Genomic DNA, 16,972 nt, shown 5'->3' on the forward strand with positions numbered 1-16,972 from the left:
GGGCCAGGGATGGGGATAAATGGGGAGATAATTGGTCAAAGGGTACAGACTTCTGGTTATAAAATAAGTTCTGTGGATCTAATGTACAGCATGGTAACTTTAATTAACAGTATTATATTATGAACTTGAAAGTTGCTAAGTGATTTTAAGTGTTCCCAGCACAAAAAAGAAATAATTATGTGAGATGATATTGTTATTAGTTAACTTTATTGTAGTGATCATTCTGCAATATATAAGTATCAAAACAACATGAACAAATTTAGCTTACACAGTGTTTTATGTCTATTGTATCTCAGTGATGCTGGGGGAAAAAAGAAATAAATTGCTTACCCTTTCACCCCATCTGTCTCTCCAAATCAGACAGATAATCCTTAGGGTAGTTCACAGGTTTTCATTTAGGAAGTTAGTTGGGAGTAGACCAAACTCAGATAAAGCCTGCTCATGAGTATAGAACTCTTTGGATGGGTATGTTTGTATTTGGGACATGCCATTTTTGGGGTAGTTTTTTGGTATTTTTTTATTAACATATAATGTATCATTTGTTTCAGGGGCACAGGTCTCATCAGTCTTATATAATACATAGTGCTCGTTACAAAACATACCCTTCCCAATGTTCATTATCCAGTTACCCCATCCCCCTGACTCCCTCCCCTCCAGCAGCCCTGTTTGTTTCCTAAGAGTTTCTTATGATTTGTCTCCCTCTCTGATTTCATCTTTTTTCATTTTTTTCTCTCTTCCACTATGATCCTTTGCCTTGTTTCTTAAATTCCACATTTTAGTGAGATCATATGATAATTGTCTTTCTCTGATTGACTTATTTCACTTAGCATAATACCCTCTAGTTCTAGCCACATCATTGCAAATGACATAATTTCAATTTTTGATGGCTACATAATATTCCATTGTATATAGATACCAAATCTTCTTTATCCACTCATCTGCCAGTGGACATCTGGGCTCTTTCCATAGTTTGGCCATTATGGACATGGATGCTATAAACATTCGGGTGCACTTGCCCCTTCAGATCATTACATTTGTACCTTTGGGGTAAATACCCAGTAGTGCAAATACTGGGGCATAGGTTAGCTCTATTTTCAACTTTTTTAAGGAATCTCCATGCTATTTTCCAGAGTGGCTGCACCAGCTTGCATTCCCACCAACAGTGTAGAAGCGTTCCCCTTTTTCTGCATCCTTGCCAACATCTGTAGTTTCTAGACTTGTTAATTTTGGCCACTCTGATGGTGTGAGGTGGTATCTCATTGGGCTTCTGGTTTGTATTTCCCTAATACGGAGTGGTATTGAGCACTTTTCTCTTGTGTTTGTTGGCTACTTGGATGTTTTCTTTGCAGAAATGTCTGTTCCTGTCTTCTGCCCATTTCTTGATTGGATTATTTATTCTTTGGGTGTTGAGTTTGATAAGTTCTTTATAGATTTTTGATACTAGCCCTTTATCTGGTATGTCATTTGCAAATATCTTCTCCCATTCTGTCTTGTCTTTGGTTTTGTTGACTATTTCCTTTGCTGTGCAAAAGCGTTTTATCTTGATGAAGTCCCAGTAGTTCATTTTTGCCTTTGTTTTTCCCTTCCCTTTGGAAACGTGTTTATCAAGAAGTTGCTGCAGCCAAAATCAAGGTGGTTGCTGCCTGTCTTCTCCTCAAGGATTTTGGTGGATTCCTGTTTCACATTTAGATCTTTCATCCATTTTGAGTCTGTTTTTGTATACGGTATAAGGAAATGGTCCAGGTTCATACTTCTGCATGTGACTATCCAATTTTCCCAACACCATTTGTTGAAGAGATTGTCTTTTTTCCAGTGTATATTCTTTACTGCTTTGTCAAAGATCCATTTCTGGCCTCTTTATTCTGTTCCATTGATCTATGTGTCTGTTTTTGGCCTGTACCATACTGTCTTGATGATTACAACTTTGTAATAGAGTTTGAAGTCCAGAAGAGTGATGCCACCAGCTTTGGTTTTCTTTTTCAACATTCCTTTGATTATTCGGGGTCTTTTCTGGTTCCATACAAATTTTAGGATTATTTGTTCCAGCTCTGTGAAAAAAGTTGATTGTATTTTGATAGGGATTGCGTTGAGTGTGTAGATTGCTTTTGGTGGCTTAGACATTTTAACAATATTTGTTTTTCCAATCCACAAGCTTAGAACATTTTTCCATTTCTTTGTGTCTTCCTCAGTTTCTTTCATGAGTATTCTATAGTTTTCTGAGTACAGATCCTTTGCCTCTTTGGTTAGGTTGATTCCTAGGTATCTGATGGTTTGGGTGTATTTGTTAATGGGATCAAGTCCTTAATTTCTCTTTCTTCTGTCTCACTGTTGGTGTATAGAAATGCAACTGATTTCTGTACAATGATCATGTCATTATTTTATCGAAGGGGGAATGCCCCACCGCAGCCCCTTTTCAGTGGCACACAAATGTTGGAGAGTTTCTGGCTAAAGAGAAAAACTTTTTGGAGTTCCTCTATAATGTTTTAAAGCGAAACAAAAGCTACATTCCCTTGGAAGCTTTAACTGCACGTGACCTACTCAGCTGCTCTAGATTATATGGCTTCAAGTCAGTATATTTCCCTACATGTGGAAATGAACATTAGAGCTACCTCTAATGATATACTAAAGTATATCATACCTGAATCTAAGATTTTTTGATACCAGCCTTATGGACTAGTAAGTGGAAAAGAACGACAGGGACCGGGATGCCAGGTTTCTAATGACAGCTCTAATGTGTTTTGTGGTCTTGAGTGAGGCACCTTTCTATGTTATTTTGTCATCTGTTAAATGGTGATAGTGATATCTGTTACATTTACCTCAAAGGATTGTTAGGAAACTAAAATGGTAAAACATGTAAAAGGTCTTTGAAATGTAGAGCATTGTATAAATACTATAACACAAAACTCAAAGTCCACTTCAGTCTTTATGTTCTTAAAACTAAAAACCATTTTAAGCATGTTACTTTAATGGATCTGCCATCACACCGTATTTAAAATGATTTAACCCTGATAAAACTACTAATGTGTGTATAAATGTCATTGTTCTTCTAAATAAAGAATAAATTTAATGAATACCCAACTTGATGACTTAAACCATTATTTGCGGTTTTATTTATGATGTGTTTAAAATCTAAGGAAAATATCCCGTCGGATTTAAATGGACTCTGAGTAACTCTGGCTGGTCTGGTTTCTACAGGAGTTGATCTAGAGCAGTCAAGAAAAGAAGAGGAACAACAGATGTTACAGGATGCCCGCCAGTGGCTCAACAGCGGGAAAATTGAGGATGTAAGGCAGCCTCGCTCCGGGGCCACGGCCCTCCATGTGGCTGCTGCCAAGGGCTACTCGGAGGTCCTCAGGTATCGTCCATTTACATCAATCAGGAGTTGGCCAGACTGGGAGAAGATGAGCTGGGGTTTGGAAGCAGGGAGTGAATTAGGTTTTCAGCTACGATGTTTTAGATTTTCAGCTTCCTTATTGTTTTCCTCTCTAATCATGCAGTCTTTTCTTATATTTTGCTGATAATAACCCGTAGCTGGTCTCCCACCCCACTATTGTCACTCTAGCTTCTCACTGACACGTATAATAAGAAGCAGATGAGGTATACTGGCCTAGAAGATGACCTTACATGATCTCTTCCAGTGCTATGACATCGTTACTATCCCAGCAGTCTCCTCCCCTGTTGACATGTAATACAGGACAGGCTTGTGATTTGGGTCCTTTTTGGACAGAGGTAATTTCTCTGGGCTCTTTAGATTAAGGGTATAGATCTTGAGTGTGCAGTGTGCAGTTAGAGTGAAGTAGTTAAACTGATAAGAGGGATTTGGATTCTACTACTCTACCTGTTCTATTTTTTCCTTGTCCGTACATGCTTTATGTAGCTTTTGATGCTTACGGGTTGACAGGCTTTTCCGGATGCTCGTAGCTGATAGCATTGTGTGTGTGTTCGTTGCCAGACTCTTCCAGTGCTTCACTTTCCACTGAATATGGGGTTTCTAATGGGTGTGGCAATATGTCAGTGTACTGTTTCTGCCTGAGAATGACATTCATATTCTGGTCATTTCTTAGAAGGTGTCTGGAGGCCCATGATATGGGTGACCTCAAGTCAGGCCAGTGCATTTTGGGGTCTCAGGAATCCTACCTTTCTTCCTCCATGCACACAGATTTTGATAGTTAGCAAGAAGTCCAAGCAAATACTTCGCAGAGTTGGAAGTTTGAGGGTCTGCAGTAAATATATGGGATCCTGAAAATATCAACTAGAAAGTTAGTAAGTAAAGAGCCCGGAGGAGAATTGAGCTCTCATTCTAGATGTTCTTTCCTCCCCATACTGGGAAATGGAAAACATGCCTTGTAACAGAGTTGTGATTTGGCAAATTTAATCAGGCTTTGGTGACTCTCAAAGGGATACACCTTTCTAAACACTACGCTTGTGTGGTATAACATGGATATGCCTAGGAAATACCTTATGACCTTTCAGAGTGGTTGATAACTGCTGTCTCTGGTTGACTCTCAGTGTAGGAACCATGAAGCCTGAGCTGTGCCTTAGAGGCCAAAAGTAACCACAATTTCCCAGTGGTTCAGGGCTGAAGTCTGAATATCAATTAGGTGATAGTTTATTTGGCAGAAAACTGCAATATAGAGAGTATAAGTCTCTTGTTTGGTGTTTTCTTCTTAGACTTTTAATCCAGGCTGGCTATGATCTCAATGTTCAGGATTATGATGGTTGGACTCCCCTCCATGCTGCTGCACACTGGGGAGTGAAGGAGGCTTGTTCCATCCTGGCGGAAGCACTCTGTGACATGGATATCAGGAACAAACTGGTTAGTATGCCTGACCTCTAAAAGGGAGTAAAATTGGTGGCTGGGTCTCCAGAACAAAAGGCTTAAAGTTTCAGTTAAATGGCCAGGCTTACTGTCTAGGGAAATATGTATCACGGGTAGCTATTGGCTCTGTTCCCTGCACCCTTCTCCCTCCCCCCTGCCCCATTACCAACACTGTAGTGTTTGCTATGTAAAATAAAACTCGACTGATCAGCATTCTGATTCTATTTATATTGAAGCCCCTAAAATAAATTGGAAAAAAAATTTTTGCCCTTGACAAAAATGAGCACAGGGAAATCCTAAGGTTACTGTCTATGGTGGAGTTATGAAGGATTTTATTTTATTTTTAATTCAAGGACTTTGATCGCTGAGCTCTACTCTCATCTAGTCATCAAAAAAATCACTATAATGATAAAGATCCTTGAGTCTGGCTGAAAATAGTTACTCAGCCTCACTAAAGCAACTTTAGAGGCCTTAGAACTCCTGTCCCTACTTCTAGTGATTTTCTAGAAATACAGAGACATGGCTTTTTACTTAGTAGCTGTTCTACCTTCTTCACATCTCTCCTGAACCCAGCTTTCATCCCCAGATTATGGGTTAGGGTCCTGAACTGCACCACTGTGTCCTAAAAGAGATACCCTTCTCTCACTTAAAGGGACATGACTGCTGTGACTTAATCTTTAGTGCACATGAGCCCTGGACCCCCTTCTGAGGCTTTTAAAAGCCCCTTATTGAATTTGTCATATATATTAAGTAAGACCATTTAAGAACAGGTACAAATAGAGATTTCAATTGATTATATGCTGAGGTGCAGTAAGCATTAGAGATAATTTGGTGATTTCCTCAATCCCGTTTTATAAAATGGAAAAACATGTATTTAAAGGATTTGATGTATTTTGTTTGTTTTGGTTTGGTTTAGAGGAAGAGAGTGTGCGTGGGTGAAGGTGTGTGTGTGTGAGGGGCTGCAGAATCCTAAGTGGGTTCCACGCACAGAACATGACCTGAACCAAAATCAAGAGACGCTTAAGCAACTGAGCTATCCAGGTTCCCCAGCAGACTTGCTGTTTCCTGTTAAGTTTCCTCTGTGGTAGATGAAGCAATTATTATTATGTAGAGTAGGTAAGTTAAGGAAGTAGCTATCAATTGGAACAAAGGCATAAAGTGAGTATTGACTAGTTCTCTGATAAAGTCACAACATCACTACTTCTGTTTTCTTTTGATCATGGTACCCCCTTTTCTGTGCCAGGGCCAGACGCCATTTGATGTCGCTGATGAGGGTGTTGTGGAGCACTTGGAGATGCTCCAGAAGAAGCAGAATGTGGTAAGTCTTTGGTTAATGCTTTAAAGCTTTTATAACAGTGCAGGTATCTCATACCTTGTTTCAGTTGTGTCTGCTGAGAGCTGAAGTGGACATAGCTACATTTCAGAGATGACAACTGTTCCCTTCAGGGACTAACAACAGTCTGTTAGAAAATATCCCAGAAACCATTGTTGTTAAAGTTTGCTCATTATAAGCTAGCGTTCAAGCAGCTGAAAGTCAAAAATGATGAGAACAGCAAACTAATAATTACCCTTGAGTTCTAGGAAATGAATGTGGTATATTCAAAGTTTTTTCCAAATAGGGAGTACTAGAGTAGAGGACATCTTGTAACTTTTTTCTCCCCTTATTGACTGAAAGGACACGTTTATTTAAAGCAAATTCATTACAGAGAGAAATTCATTATTTCTTTCTTAAAGAGGTTGGGTGAGCCTGGTGGTGGGTATTATGGAGGGCACGTATTGCATGGAGCACTGGGTGTGGTGCATAAACAATGAATTCTGGAACACTGAAAAGAAATAAAAAAATAAATAAATAAAAATTAAAAAAAAAAACTAAACCTATCTTTTTGTATTGGACAATACTTGGTCAGTGATTCATACTTAGGATTCATCAGATATCCAGAATTCAATCCTCCTCTCCCTTCTCATTCTAAATCTTTTATTGTTTGCTTACATGTACCATTATGTTGTTTAGTGCTATACAGGAGAACTACGTAAGTATGTACTCATGTACAGATTGTGGAAGGAAAAAACCCACCCAATATCCAAAAAAACAGTGAATAATTCACATTTTCTACCTGTAAGTGAGATGAGTAATTTGGGCAAAGAGAATAAAGATCAGCTACTGACGATCATCCGGGCTGATGTCTGAACAGAGTAGGACAGAAAAAAATCACTAGCTTTCCTTTGTGTTTTCCTTTGCATGAGTTGTGACTAGAGCATGTGAACTCAAGTTTAGGACAAAGGAGAGAAGCTTGGAGCAGTCCTGAAAAAAGTAACTATGGAGTTCCCTGGTGGCACAGCTCAACTGTATCCCACCTCACACATGTACAGCACCACGTCTGGACTGGTAGAGGGAAAATCCTTCGAGGCTTAGTGGGACAGTTGCATGCATAAAGCTCAGACAAACACAACTTAGTATTTCATTTTGTCTTCTTTGGTAAGCTGTGGAACCTAGGCTAAAACTTGGGACTTATCACACACTATCTGGGCTGTTATCTTGCAGAATCAGCCTTCCTAAGGTGTATGCTTTTTTTAGTTAGGTTTTTGTTGTTTTCTTAAACTTTTCATTCTGAAATAATTTTTAGAACCACATAGAAATTACAAAAATAATAGAGAGTTTCGATGTATCCTTTACCCAGCATGGTTTGGTTTTTGAACATAAATGATATTTTCACTAAATAACATTTCTGCTTCTCTTTGCTCCCTGCATAACTTTGGGGTCTAGGGATATAAACTCATTTTGTCTAGAGCATGTATCTAAATACCAGATAATTTATTCTAAGGACTTATTTCCCCTTTGGTACCTGTTTTTTACCTTGAGAACTATTGCCAGCCTAATTCAGGATATGGTCATAAAGAATTCTTTCAAAGTTCCTCCTTTTTTTTTTCTTTTTTTTAAATAAACATATCATGTATTTTTATCCCCAGGGGTACAGGTCTGTGAATCGCCAGGTTTACACCTTTCATAGCACTCATCATAGCACATACCCTCCCCAATGTCCATATCCCCACCACCCTCTCCCATCGCCCCTCCCCCCAGCAACCCTCAGTCTGGTTTTCGAGTTTGAGTCTTTTATGGTTTGTCTTCCTCCCGATCCCACCTTCTTTCATTTTTTCTTTTCCTACCCACCCCCCCACATTGCATCTGCACTTCCTTATATCAGGGAGATCATATGATAGTTGTCTTTCTCCGATTGACTTATTTTGCTAAGCATGATACCCTCTAGTTCCATCCACGTCGTCGCAAATGGCAAGATTTCATTTCTTTGATGGCTGCATAGTATTCCATTGTATAATATATACCACCTCTTCTTTATCCATTCATCTGTTGATGGACATCTAGGTTCTTTCCATAGCTTGGCTATTGTGGACATTGCTGCTATAAACATTCGGGTGCACATGCCCCTTCAGAGCACCACGTTTGTATCTTTAGGACATATACCTAGTAGTGCAATCACTGGGTCATAGGGTAGACCTCCTTTTTTTTTTTTTTTAATTCATCAGAAGCCAGGCTTTTTTTTTTTTTTTTTCTTTTTAAAGTTTATTTTATTTTATTTTAGTAATCTCTCTACACCCACCATGGGGCTTAAAGTCACAAACCCCAGATCAAAAGTCGCATGGTCTTCCGACAGAGCCAGCCAGCTTCCCGTAGAAGCCAGGGTTTTTTTTAAGATTGAGTTTGGATATTTGATACAGACAGTTTTATTGAAGCTCTAACACCATGGTTTTTCTCTAACCTTGGATGAGGATTTTTGTCTGTCATTTTCTTCAAAGGAGACCCAACTGATGGGTTTCTCTCTTTCTCAGTTCTTTCTTCCCCTTTTGGTGTTAGTCCTGTCTTCTTCAGAATGACAGTACCATTTTGAGTTCTTCTCATTGCTGCTGATTTTTACCAATAGTCAACTTCTTCCCTTTCCTCTCTGTTTTCTCAATTTCCAGCTTCGAAGTGAAAAAGAGACACGGAATAAGCTCATTGAGTCAGACCTGAACAGCAAGTTGCAGAGTGGACTCTTTAAGAAGTAAGACATTCGGGGCTTAAGAAATGCAATGAGTTTGCTGTGTTTGGGTACATATGTGTGTGTGACATACTTAGTTCAAGAATTTATACAGGAAAGAAACTGTGTTCAATTTAAACCAAATGATCTTTAAACATGTGGGAAGTTTGAGGGGCAAAAGAGCTGGCATTGATATAAGAGGGAGACACTGAGGATGGATGAATGTGGTTTTTTTTAATTTGTTTTTTAAAAGATTTTATTTATTTATTTGAGAGCAAGAGTGCAAGCATGAGCAGGGAGAGGGGCAGAAAGGGAGGGAAAAGCAGACTTCCTGATGATCAGGGAGCCCAACACCAGGGATATAGGGCTTGATCCCAGGACCCTGAGATCACAACCTGAGCCAAAGGCAGACACTCAACCAACTAAGCCACCCAGGTGCCCCAGGTGATGATGTTTTAAATTTAGAAATTAATTGAGACAGTGTACAACATATTTTCCCCCCAGCTTAGGAGTTCTTAGTCCTAGCTACATCTTTAACTGTAAGTTCTCTGAACTCAGGGACATGTGTGTTTTGTTTATCACTGTTACCAGCTTGATTCCTGGCAGATAATAAGCACTCAGTAAACATTCGTTAAGTGACTTTTTAAAAACACTTACCTGTTTCATCACCATCAAGATTCATAGCCCTCCTTTTTCCTGTGTGTTGAAGATGCTAGATCTACTTAAGTCATATTCTAAAGTATGAACCTTAGTCTACAAAAACCCAAGGATTCAGAAGAATGTAAAGAAGGATTTGATGTAGTTCTGTTATTGCTGTTACACAGAAGTTTATGGATTTGTTTTCCTTATGTTTGATTGTCAATGAACTTAAATAGTTTGCCATTTCTGAGTTACACTCAAATTGTCATCTCTAATTAGCAAAGAGAAGATGCTGTATGAAGAAGAGGTACTCAAGTCCCAAGAAATGGAGGAAGAAAGCAAAGAGTCCAGCAGCTCCAGCTCAGAGGAGGAGGAAGGTGAAGATGAAGCTTCTGAGTCAGAAACTGAGAAGGAAGCAGGTAATGTAAAGATGTTGGTAGCAAAGGTCCTCTGTTTCCATAATGCAGGGAGATAACTGCTTATCAGAGCTAGGAGGCCTTAGAGGACTTTAAGTTCTTTAAGTTTAGTTTTCCAGGATAAGATACCAAATTTTGAGTGAAAACTTGGTTGTAAAAGCCATAAGCTAGGTTAGAATATGTGTATTAGTTTCTATGTAGCCATATGACAAGGCACACACAAAAATTTCTTTTAAAAAAAGGGTTTATTTATTTATTTATTTATTTGAGAGAGAGAATAAGCCAGCACCCAAGCGTGTGCTTGTGAGCAGGCAGGGAGGGGGAGAGGGAGAGGATCTCAAGCCCACTCGGCACTGAGTGTGGAACCCAACAGGGCTCTTGATGCCATGACCCTGAGGCCATGACCTGAGGGGAAATCAAGAGTCAGATGCTCAACTGACTAAGCAACCCAGGTGTGCTGCAAACCCCCTCCATCCCCCCCCCCCCCACGCCCTGCACCAAAATTCTTGTGTAAAGGAGCCAACTCTCTGACCTCAGGTTGGTAGGGTATAGAGATCAGATATGCAGTAGGCTGAGAAGGTGAGATCTTGCATTCATATTTGGTCAAGTATCTTTAACCAGCTGGTGAAAATTTACATTTAGTTTTCAGGTTCCTCTGATTCCCTAAACAAAATCCCAAGATCTTTTCATTTTCCTTCTGATTATGTGAGGCTCCTTCAATTCCTGAGTTGGGGATTGAAGAAGAAACAAAATCATATTTACCTTTATGACTCTTATTGATATTGTATATGCTTCATATGGCATTTCTTAAGGTTATCATATGGAAGCCCAACAGTGAGAGTGAGGTGCTGAACATGGTTAGATCCACAAGTTGCAGAAGTACCCACTGGTTTTGATACATAGGCAAACACTGAGAAAAGAGATACTAGGTTTTACTGAATAGAGGTTCAGTGGCAACAGAATAGCTCTCATGGATAACTGGAAGTTAACGATAACTAAGGTTTGGTTTTGTTTTGTTTTTAAAGATTTTATTTATTTATTTGACAGACAGAGATCACTAGTAGGCAGAGAGGCAGGTGGGGGGGTGGGGAAGCAGGCTCCCTGCTGAGCAGAGAGCCCGATGCAGGGCTTGATCCCAGGCCCCCGAGATCATGACCCAAGCCAAAGGCAGAAGCTTAACCCACTGAGCCACCCAGGCAGCCCAACGATAACTGAAGTTTTATAGTACATGTGTCCTGCACTCACTGTTTTATATTAGTATAGTATTAGCTCACTGCATGTCACCAAAGGAAATGAAAGATCACTGATTGTATAGAGAAGATAGATACCAACTAAGTTTGTAGCATAGGAGATGACTTTTTACTCATGGAGCCTTGAATTTCTATTATTAAGCAAGCACAACTTGCTCTGGAGATGCTAGTCTAGTACCTATCAACATTTGTAAATGTTCATCTTTTTAATGTTTTTATTATTTATTGAGGACTTACATGTCTTAAGCTTCAGGAATTAATTACTATCTGGTCTTGCTCTATGCTAGATCACTTTGTTAGCTACCAAGGTATTTGAAGAATGGGAGGGAGCTCCCTGAACTACTGGAATTGCTTTGCAATATGTTCCCATGCTTCAGGTCTCTGGTCCCTGCAGCCCATCTCCACATTGTGGTTGAAGTAAAACACCCTCAGCTCCCTTTGATTATATTACACCCCTGTCCAGAAACCATCTACGACCTCTTTCGCTACTTCCATCTTTGCTTGTAGAGTAAATCCCAAGTCCTGTAGCCTGACCTTCAAGATCTTTCATAATCTATCTCTAGCTGAGCTTTCCAGTACTATCCATAGGCAGTGTCATTTACTAGCCAAGCTGGATTTCTTGATTTCCCCAAACATGCCCTTAGTTTTCCTACCCCTGAACATTTATTTGCACCTTAGAATTCCTTTCTATCAAATGTTTATTGACTGATTTCTGTTACAAGCTATAGGATTTACTGGAATGAAGAGCCCTTCTTTAGGTTTTTCTATATAAAAAACTGAAAAGGAGTGGATTGCTTCACTGTTCTCCCACCCCATGATAATTGTTCCCCTGTTTGTATCCCTTTAGCACTTCATACTTACCTCTGTTGTAGCACTCATCATTCTTGCTGGAACTCCAGGTTTATCATTTACTCCTAAGTCTCTGCATGACGCCTGACACAGGACAAGCATTCATGTTCATTAAATAAATGCTTTTTGTTGGATACATCTAGGACATACAGGGGAATAGGAAGGCATGTACATGAAAAAAATACATGTCACATGAGAGATATAAATGTTGTCAATGGTATTCACTAGTAAGAGAGATTATATTTAGTTTGGGGGATTATAACAACATTTGGGTAGTGCTTTTTACTCTGCAGTGTACTTACAGCCACACTCTGAGGGATGTATTATCACCACGTTTTAGAGTGGGAAATTGACCCTGTAAGGGGTGAGGAAAATTGGGTCTCATAGTTGCCAAGTCGTGTGCCTGAGATCCTGACTTTGATCTGGGACTCCTCAGAGTAGCAGGGGCAGAGTGAAATGTGGAAATTATCTGCCTAAAAGGTAGAAGCTAAAGGTATGGGAAAGGAGGAGATTCCCAAGGGAGAGATTGTAGAGAAAAGATGTACAAGAAAGAGTCATGGGGCATGCTGTGTTTAGGAAGCAAAGAAGATATGGTCAGAGAGGTTGAGGATAACCAGGATATGTGTTTCTGCATCAGGAAAGCCAGGGTAAGGGGATGCCTATGTGACTCATTCAGTTAAACAGCTGCCTTCAGTTCAGGTCATGATCCCGGGGTCCTGGGATCGAGCCTCATGTCAGGCTCCTTGGTCACGGGGGAGCCTGCTTCTCCCTCTCCCTCTGTCTCCCTCTCCCTTTGTATTCTGTTCCCCCTGCTTGTGCATGCTCTCTCCCTCTCTCTCAAATAATTAAATAAAAGCTTAAAAAAGAATGCAAGAAAACCCAGGGTAAGAGTGGGAAGGGAGAGGTCAGGAAATAGACAGCATTTAGGGAGTCTGGTAATCTCAGCAGTTTCTGTGGCCTGATGGAGGCAGAAGCCAAATGGTTCCAACAAGCTTCCCTGGTCATTTCTGCCAGTTGAAGTTTTCCTCATATTTCAAAGCCCAGCTCAAATCGCTTCTCTTATGAAAAGAAGTTTCTTTTATGAAACTTGTTTTCATCACAGAAACAAGTTTTTTCCCCCTTCTCTGACTGGTAGCTATCTGTTTGAACTTCTTTCATATTACTTACCCTACCTAATAGTAGTGTTTTTTCTGTTTGTTTCTCATCTCCTCTCTTCTTCCCTTACCAGCAAGTTTCAGAAGCACTGAAATGTGTTGTGTGTTTTGTTTATCTTTCTGTCTTCCATAATGCCTGGCACTGGGTCTTCTAAGTGGTAGGTGCACAATAAATATACATTATACATAAGTGTATATTGGAAGAATATGGGGAACTGGATTATAGCGAAATGTTTCCAAATGCCCAACACATTATATATGTACTAAACAAGTATTTCATTTTTTTTTAAAGGTTTTATTTATTTATTTGACAGAGAGAGAGCACAGGCAGGGGGAGGAGCAGGCAGAGGGAGAGGGAGAAGCAGGCTCCCCACAGAGCAGGGAATGCCCGATGTGGGCCTCAATCCCAGGACCCCAGGGTCATGACCTGAGCTAAAGGCAGTCGCTTAACCAACTGAGCCACGCAGGTGACCCTAAACAAGTATTTATTGAATTCATTTATCCTGTTTTTAAAGATCCACAGAGTAGGAAAAGAATTAACGAAACAAGATGGGATCGGGAGGAAGACAAACCATAAGAGACTCTTAATCTCACAAAACAGAGGGTTGCCAGGGGGACAGGGGTAGGGAGAGGGTGGTGGGGTTATGGACTTTGGGGAGGGTATGTGCTATGGTGAGTGCTGTGAAGTGTAAACCTGGTGATTCACAGACCTGTACCCCTGGGGCTAATAATACATTATATGTTAATTTAAAATTTAAAAAAAATTTTTAAAAGATCCACAGATATAGTCTCATAAAATGACAGTTTTCATGTGTCTTCCATGTAAATGTAGTTGTAAAGAATACTAATTCTCTCTTGAGGTGAATGTAAGTGGTTTGATCTGGATTTCTATTTTCCCCTTTCTTTTACTTATTCAATTTAAACACTTGGTATATTAGTTATCTATTGCTAAATAACAAGCCATTCCTAAATATAGTGGTGCTTAAAAAAACTATTTATATATACCCAATTCTGTGGGTTGGCAATTTGGGAGAGACTTCCCTGGGATGGCTTTTCTCTCCATGTGGTAATACTGGCTTACACCTGTGTTGGTGGTCAGTTGGTAAGTTAGTTGGGGCTGGCTGGTCCCAGATGGCCCCACTCACCTCTCTGGTGGTTGGTTAAAATGAAGCAAGTGGGCCATGTTCATCAAGCAGACTAGCCCCTGCTTCTTCCCACAGCAGTTGGATTCCAGAGAAGAGAGGGCAATGTTCAATGCACAAGCACTTTCCAAGCCTCTGCTTGTGTCACATTTGCTAATGTCCCAGTGGCCATAGAAGGTCACATTGAGGGGCGCCTAGGTGGCTCAGTGGGTTAAAGCCTCTGCCTTTGGCTTGGGTCATGATCCCAGGGTCCTCGGATCAAGCCCTGAATTGGGCTTTCTGCTCAGCAGGGATCCTGCTTCCCCCTCTCTCTCTGCCTGCCTCTCTGCCTACTTGTGGTCCCTATTTGTCAAATAAATAAATAAATAAATAAAATCTTTAGGAAAAAAAAGAAAAGAAAGTCACATTGATAAGCCCAGAGTCAATCTGAGAGGCCACTACACAGGGGTATAGATTCATTGAGGGTTCTTACTGTAATGATCTGTCACATTTGAGTAGTAAGGTATGCTTCTTAGGGAGAGAGATATTCAGATAATATTTAAAGAATGTCTTAAATATTCATAATAACCACAAGAAATGATAACATTAATAATAAATAACTGTTTACTAGGGACTTATTATGGCCAGACATTGAACAATGCAATTTAAAAACATTATCTCTAGACTTTATAGCAATTCATAGGTAAGAATTAAATCCCTGATTAACCAGTGAGAAAAGAGAGGTTCATATATGTTAAGTAATTTGCCCAATGTCCACAGCTAGAATGTGGCTTAAAATTGTCACGTAATTCATAGGTGGATTACTCTGGGGCCCTATTTCCAGAGTACATGGATCAGAAGGCCCCACCATACCTATTAGGTGTAGGCGCTGATGTAGCAGTGAACGAGCCAATTGGAGTTTCCACTTGATGGCCCTATAAAATGGACTACCATTATTTATTAAGATGGTTCACCTACTACAGTTTTGTAGCTTAACTTGCAATACCCTTTGTAACCCTTTCTACCTTTATTTCCTATTGTAGTCCCAAGAATATTCATTACTTTAGTTCGGCCTGCTTAAATTAGGCCCACTTAGACTTAAATTTACTGACCAACAGATGTGTGTATTTTGATTTCTGAATCATTACTCATACCCTTTCTTTCTCCTGCCAGTTGGTATTTGTCTTCCAGTTTTTCTATGGCATCTTTCCTTGTCATTTCCTGCCTCAGAGGATTTACTCTAGATTCATAAAGCCCCATCGATCCAACTCAGCCAATTTAGCACCTGACTTAGATACGATCTTCTGTTGTTACTATTATCATTATGCATCTTATCTCATGTCTTGATTATAATTACCTAGAAAGCAAGATCTATCTGGTTTTTCCTGCCCAATCTCCCAAAACAGAGTAGATTCTTACTATGTACTTACTGATGAATTTTATATATGGTACATAATGTGGAGGAAGTTTTCAGCTATATATCTGGGAACAAGAGCCTATCGAGAAAGAAATTTTACCATGGAGTTTATTTCCTTTTGGCAACAGTTGCTAGAGATTTCATTTTAGTTTGAATCCAAGCATTACATGGCCCTAATACTCTGTTTTGATAATGGGTAAACCTTTTCTGTTAGCAGAAAAGTACATACATAAATGCACAGATAAGGTTTTTATATTTGCCCTTGTTGCTTCTCTTTGTCTTAAATAATAGATAAAAAGCCAGAAGCCATTGTCAACCATTCCAACTCTGAAAGCAAGAGTATTATCACGGAACAGATACCACCACCAGCTCAGAATACCTTCTCTGCCTCTTCAGCTAGGAGAGTGAGTATTTTGGAACCTATTTGAATATTATATTTCTCCTACTATGGTTACATACAGTTTGAAAGGCCTTAAAGATGCACTCTTAATATAATATAGATACATCTTGCCTATCCTTGTCTGCTTAGTCTGCCGTAACAAAATACCACCAACCAGATGGCTTTAAACAATACAAATGTATTTCTCACAATTCTGGAGACTGGGATGTCCAAGATCACAGAGCTAACTGAGTCAGTTCCTAGTGAGGTCTCTCTTCCTAGTGTGCAGATGGCTACCTTGTCTCCAAATATTATAGTCATATTGGGCAGAGCTTCAAAGTATGGATTTGGGGGGGTGTGCAACCATTGCATTATAACATTGCCCACAAAAGCTACAAATCCAGCACCAAATTTGGCTACAGTGTGTTTAAATAACATAGGATATAGTGACCTGGGACCAAAGAATTTTGTCCATTGCTTATTTTCTTCATATCTAAGGCTAAGTAAGGTAAGTATATGTAAAGTTCAGACTGGGTTAGGAGGATAGCTAGCATTCAGTATTAATTGATTCAATGACTTACGTCCTTTTTTTACTTCTTGTTTAAAATTTTACTTTCATAAATAAAGTCTTGTCAGTACTCATCATAATGTGTAGAGAGCAGAGGTAGAAAGAACTTTTCGAAATACCAGAGACACCTCCTCCTGCAGTTCAGCCCAGACCTCTAAGAAGCTATAGGCTTCTAGGCAGTGAGATGGAGTTGAATAATGACCTTGCTCTGCAAAGGATACAGTTAGTTTTGAGATTAAGAATTGATCTGAGTTCTTGGGAAGGAAGTTGTCCAAAACTCTATGGTTTTGTAGACACTAACTTACACCGATCTTAGTGCCTCATGA

The 16,972-nt window shown here is 39.7% G+C and overlaps 1 protein-coding gene across 9 annotated transcripts in view; it reads left to right on the forward strand.

The window, feature by feature from the left end:
- The window catches only part of PPP1R12B (protein phosphatase 1 regulatory subunit 12B), a 221,067-nt gene that overhangs the window by 66,874 nt on the left and 137,221 nt on the right, over positions 1-16,972 (forward strand). For all 9 annotated transcript variants that reach the window (XR_009347436.1, XM_059146022.1, XM_059146021.1 and 6 more), the window contains exons 4-9: positions 3,196-3,355; positions 4,672-4,816; positions 6,063-6,137; positions 8,798-8,877; positions 9,772-9,911; positions 15,991-16,103. Coding sequence is in view for 8 of the 9 variants with exons in the window: in XM_059146022.1 (XP_059002005.1) it covers positions 3,196-3,355; positions 4,672-4,816; positions 6,063-6,137; positions 8,798-8,877; positions 9,772-9,911; positions 15,991-16,103 (713 nt within the window). In the remaining variant the exon portion in view is untranslated. The remainder of the gene's footprint in view (positions 1-3,195; positions 3,356-4,671; positions 4,817-6,062; positions 6,138-8,797; positions 8,878-9,771; positions 9,912-15,990; positions 16,104-16,972) is intronic.

This window comes from Mustela lutreola, chromosome 14 (assembly GCF_030435805.1).
Source record: "Mustela lutreola isolate mMusLut2 chromosome 14, mMusLut2.pri, whole genome shotgun sequence".
In the NCBI taxonomy this organism is placed as follows: domain Eukaryota; kingdom Metazoa; phylum Chordata; class Mammalia; order Carnivora; family Mustelidae; genus Mustela; species Mustela lutreola.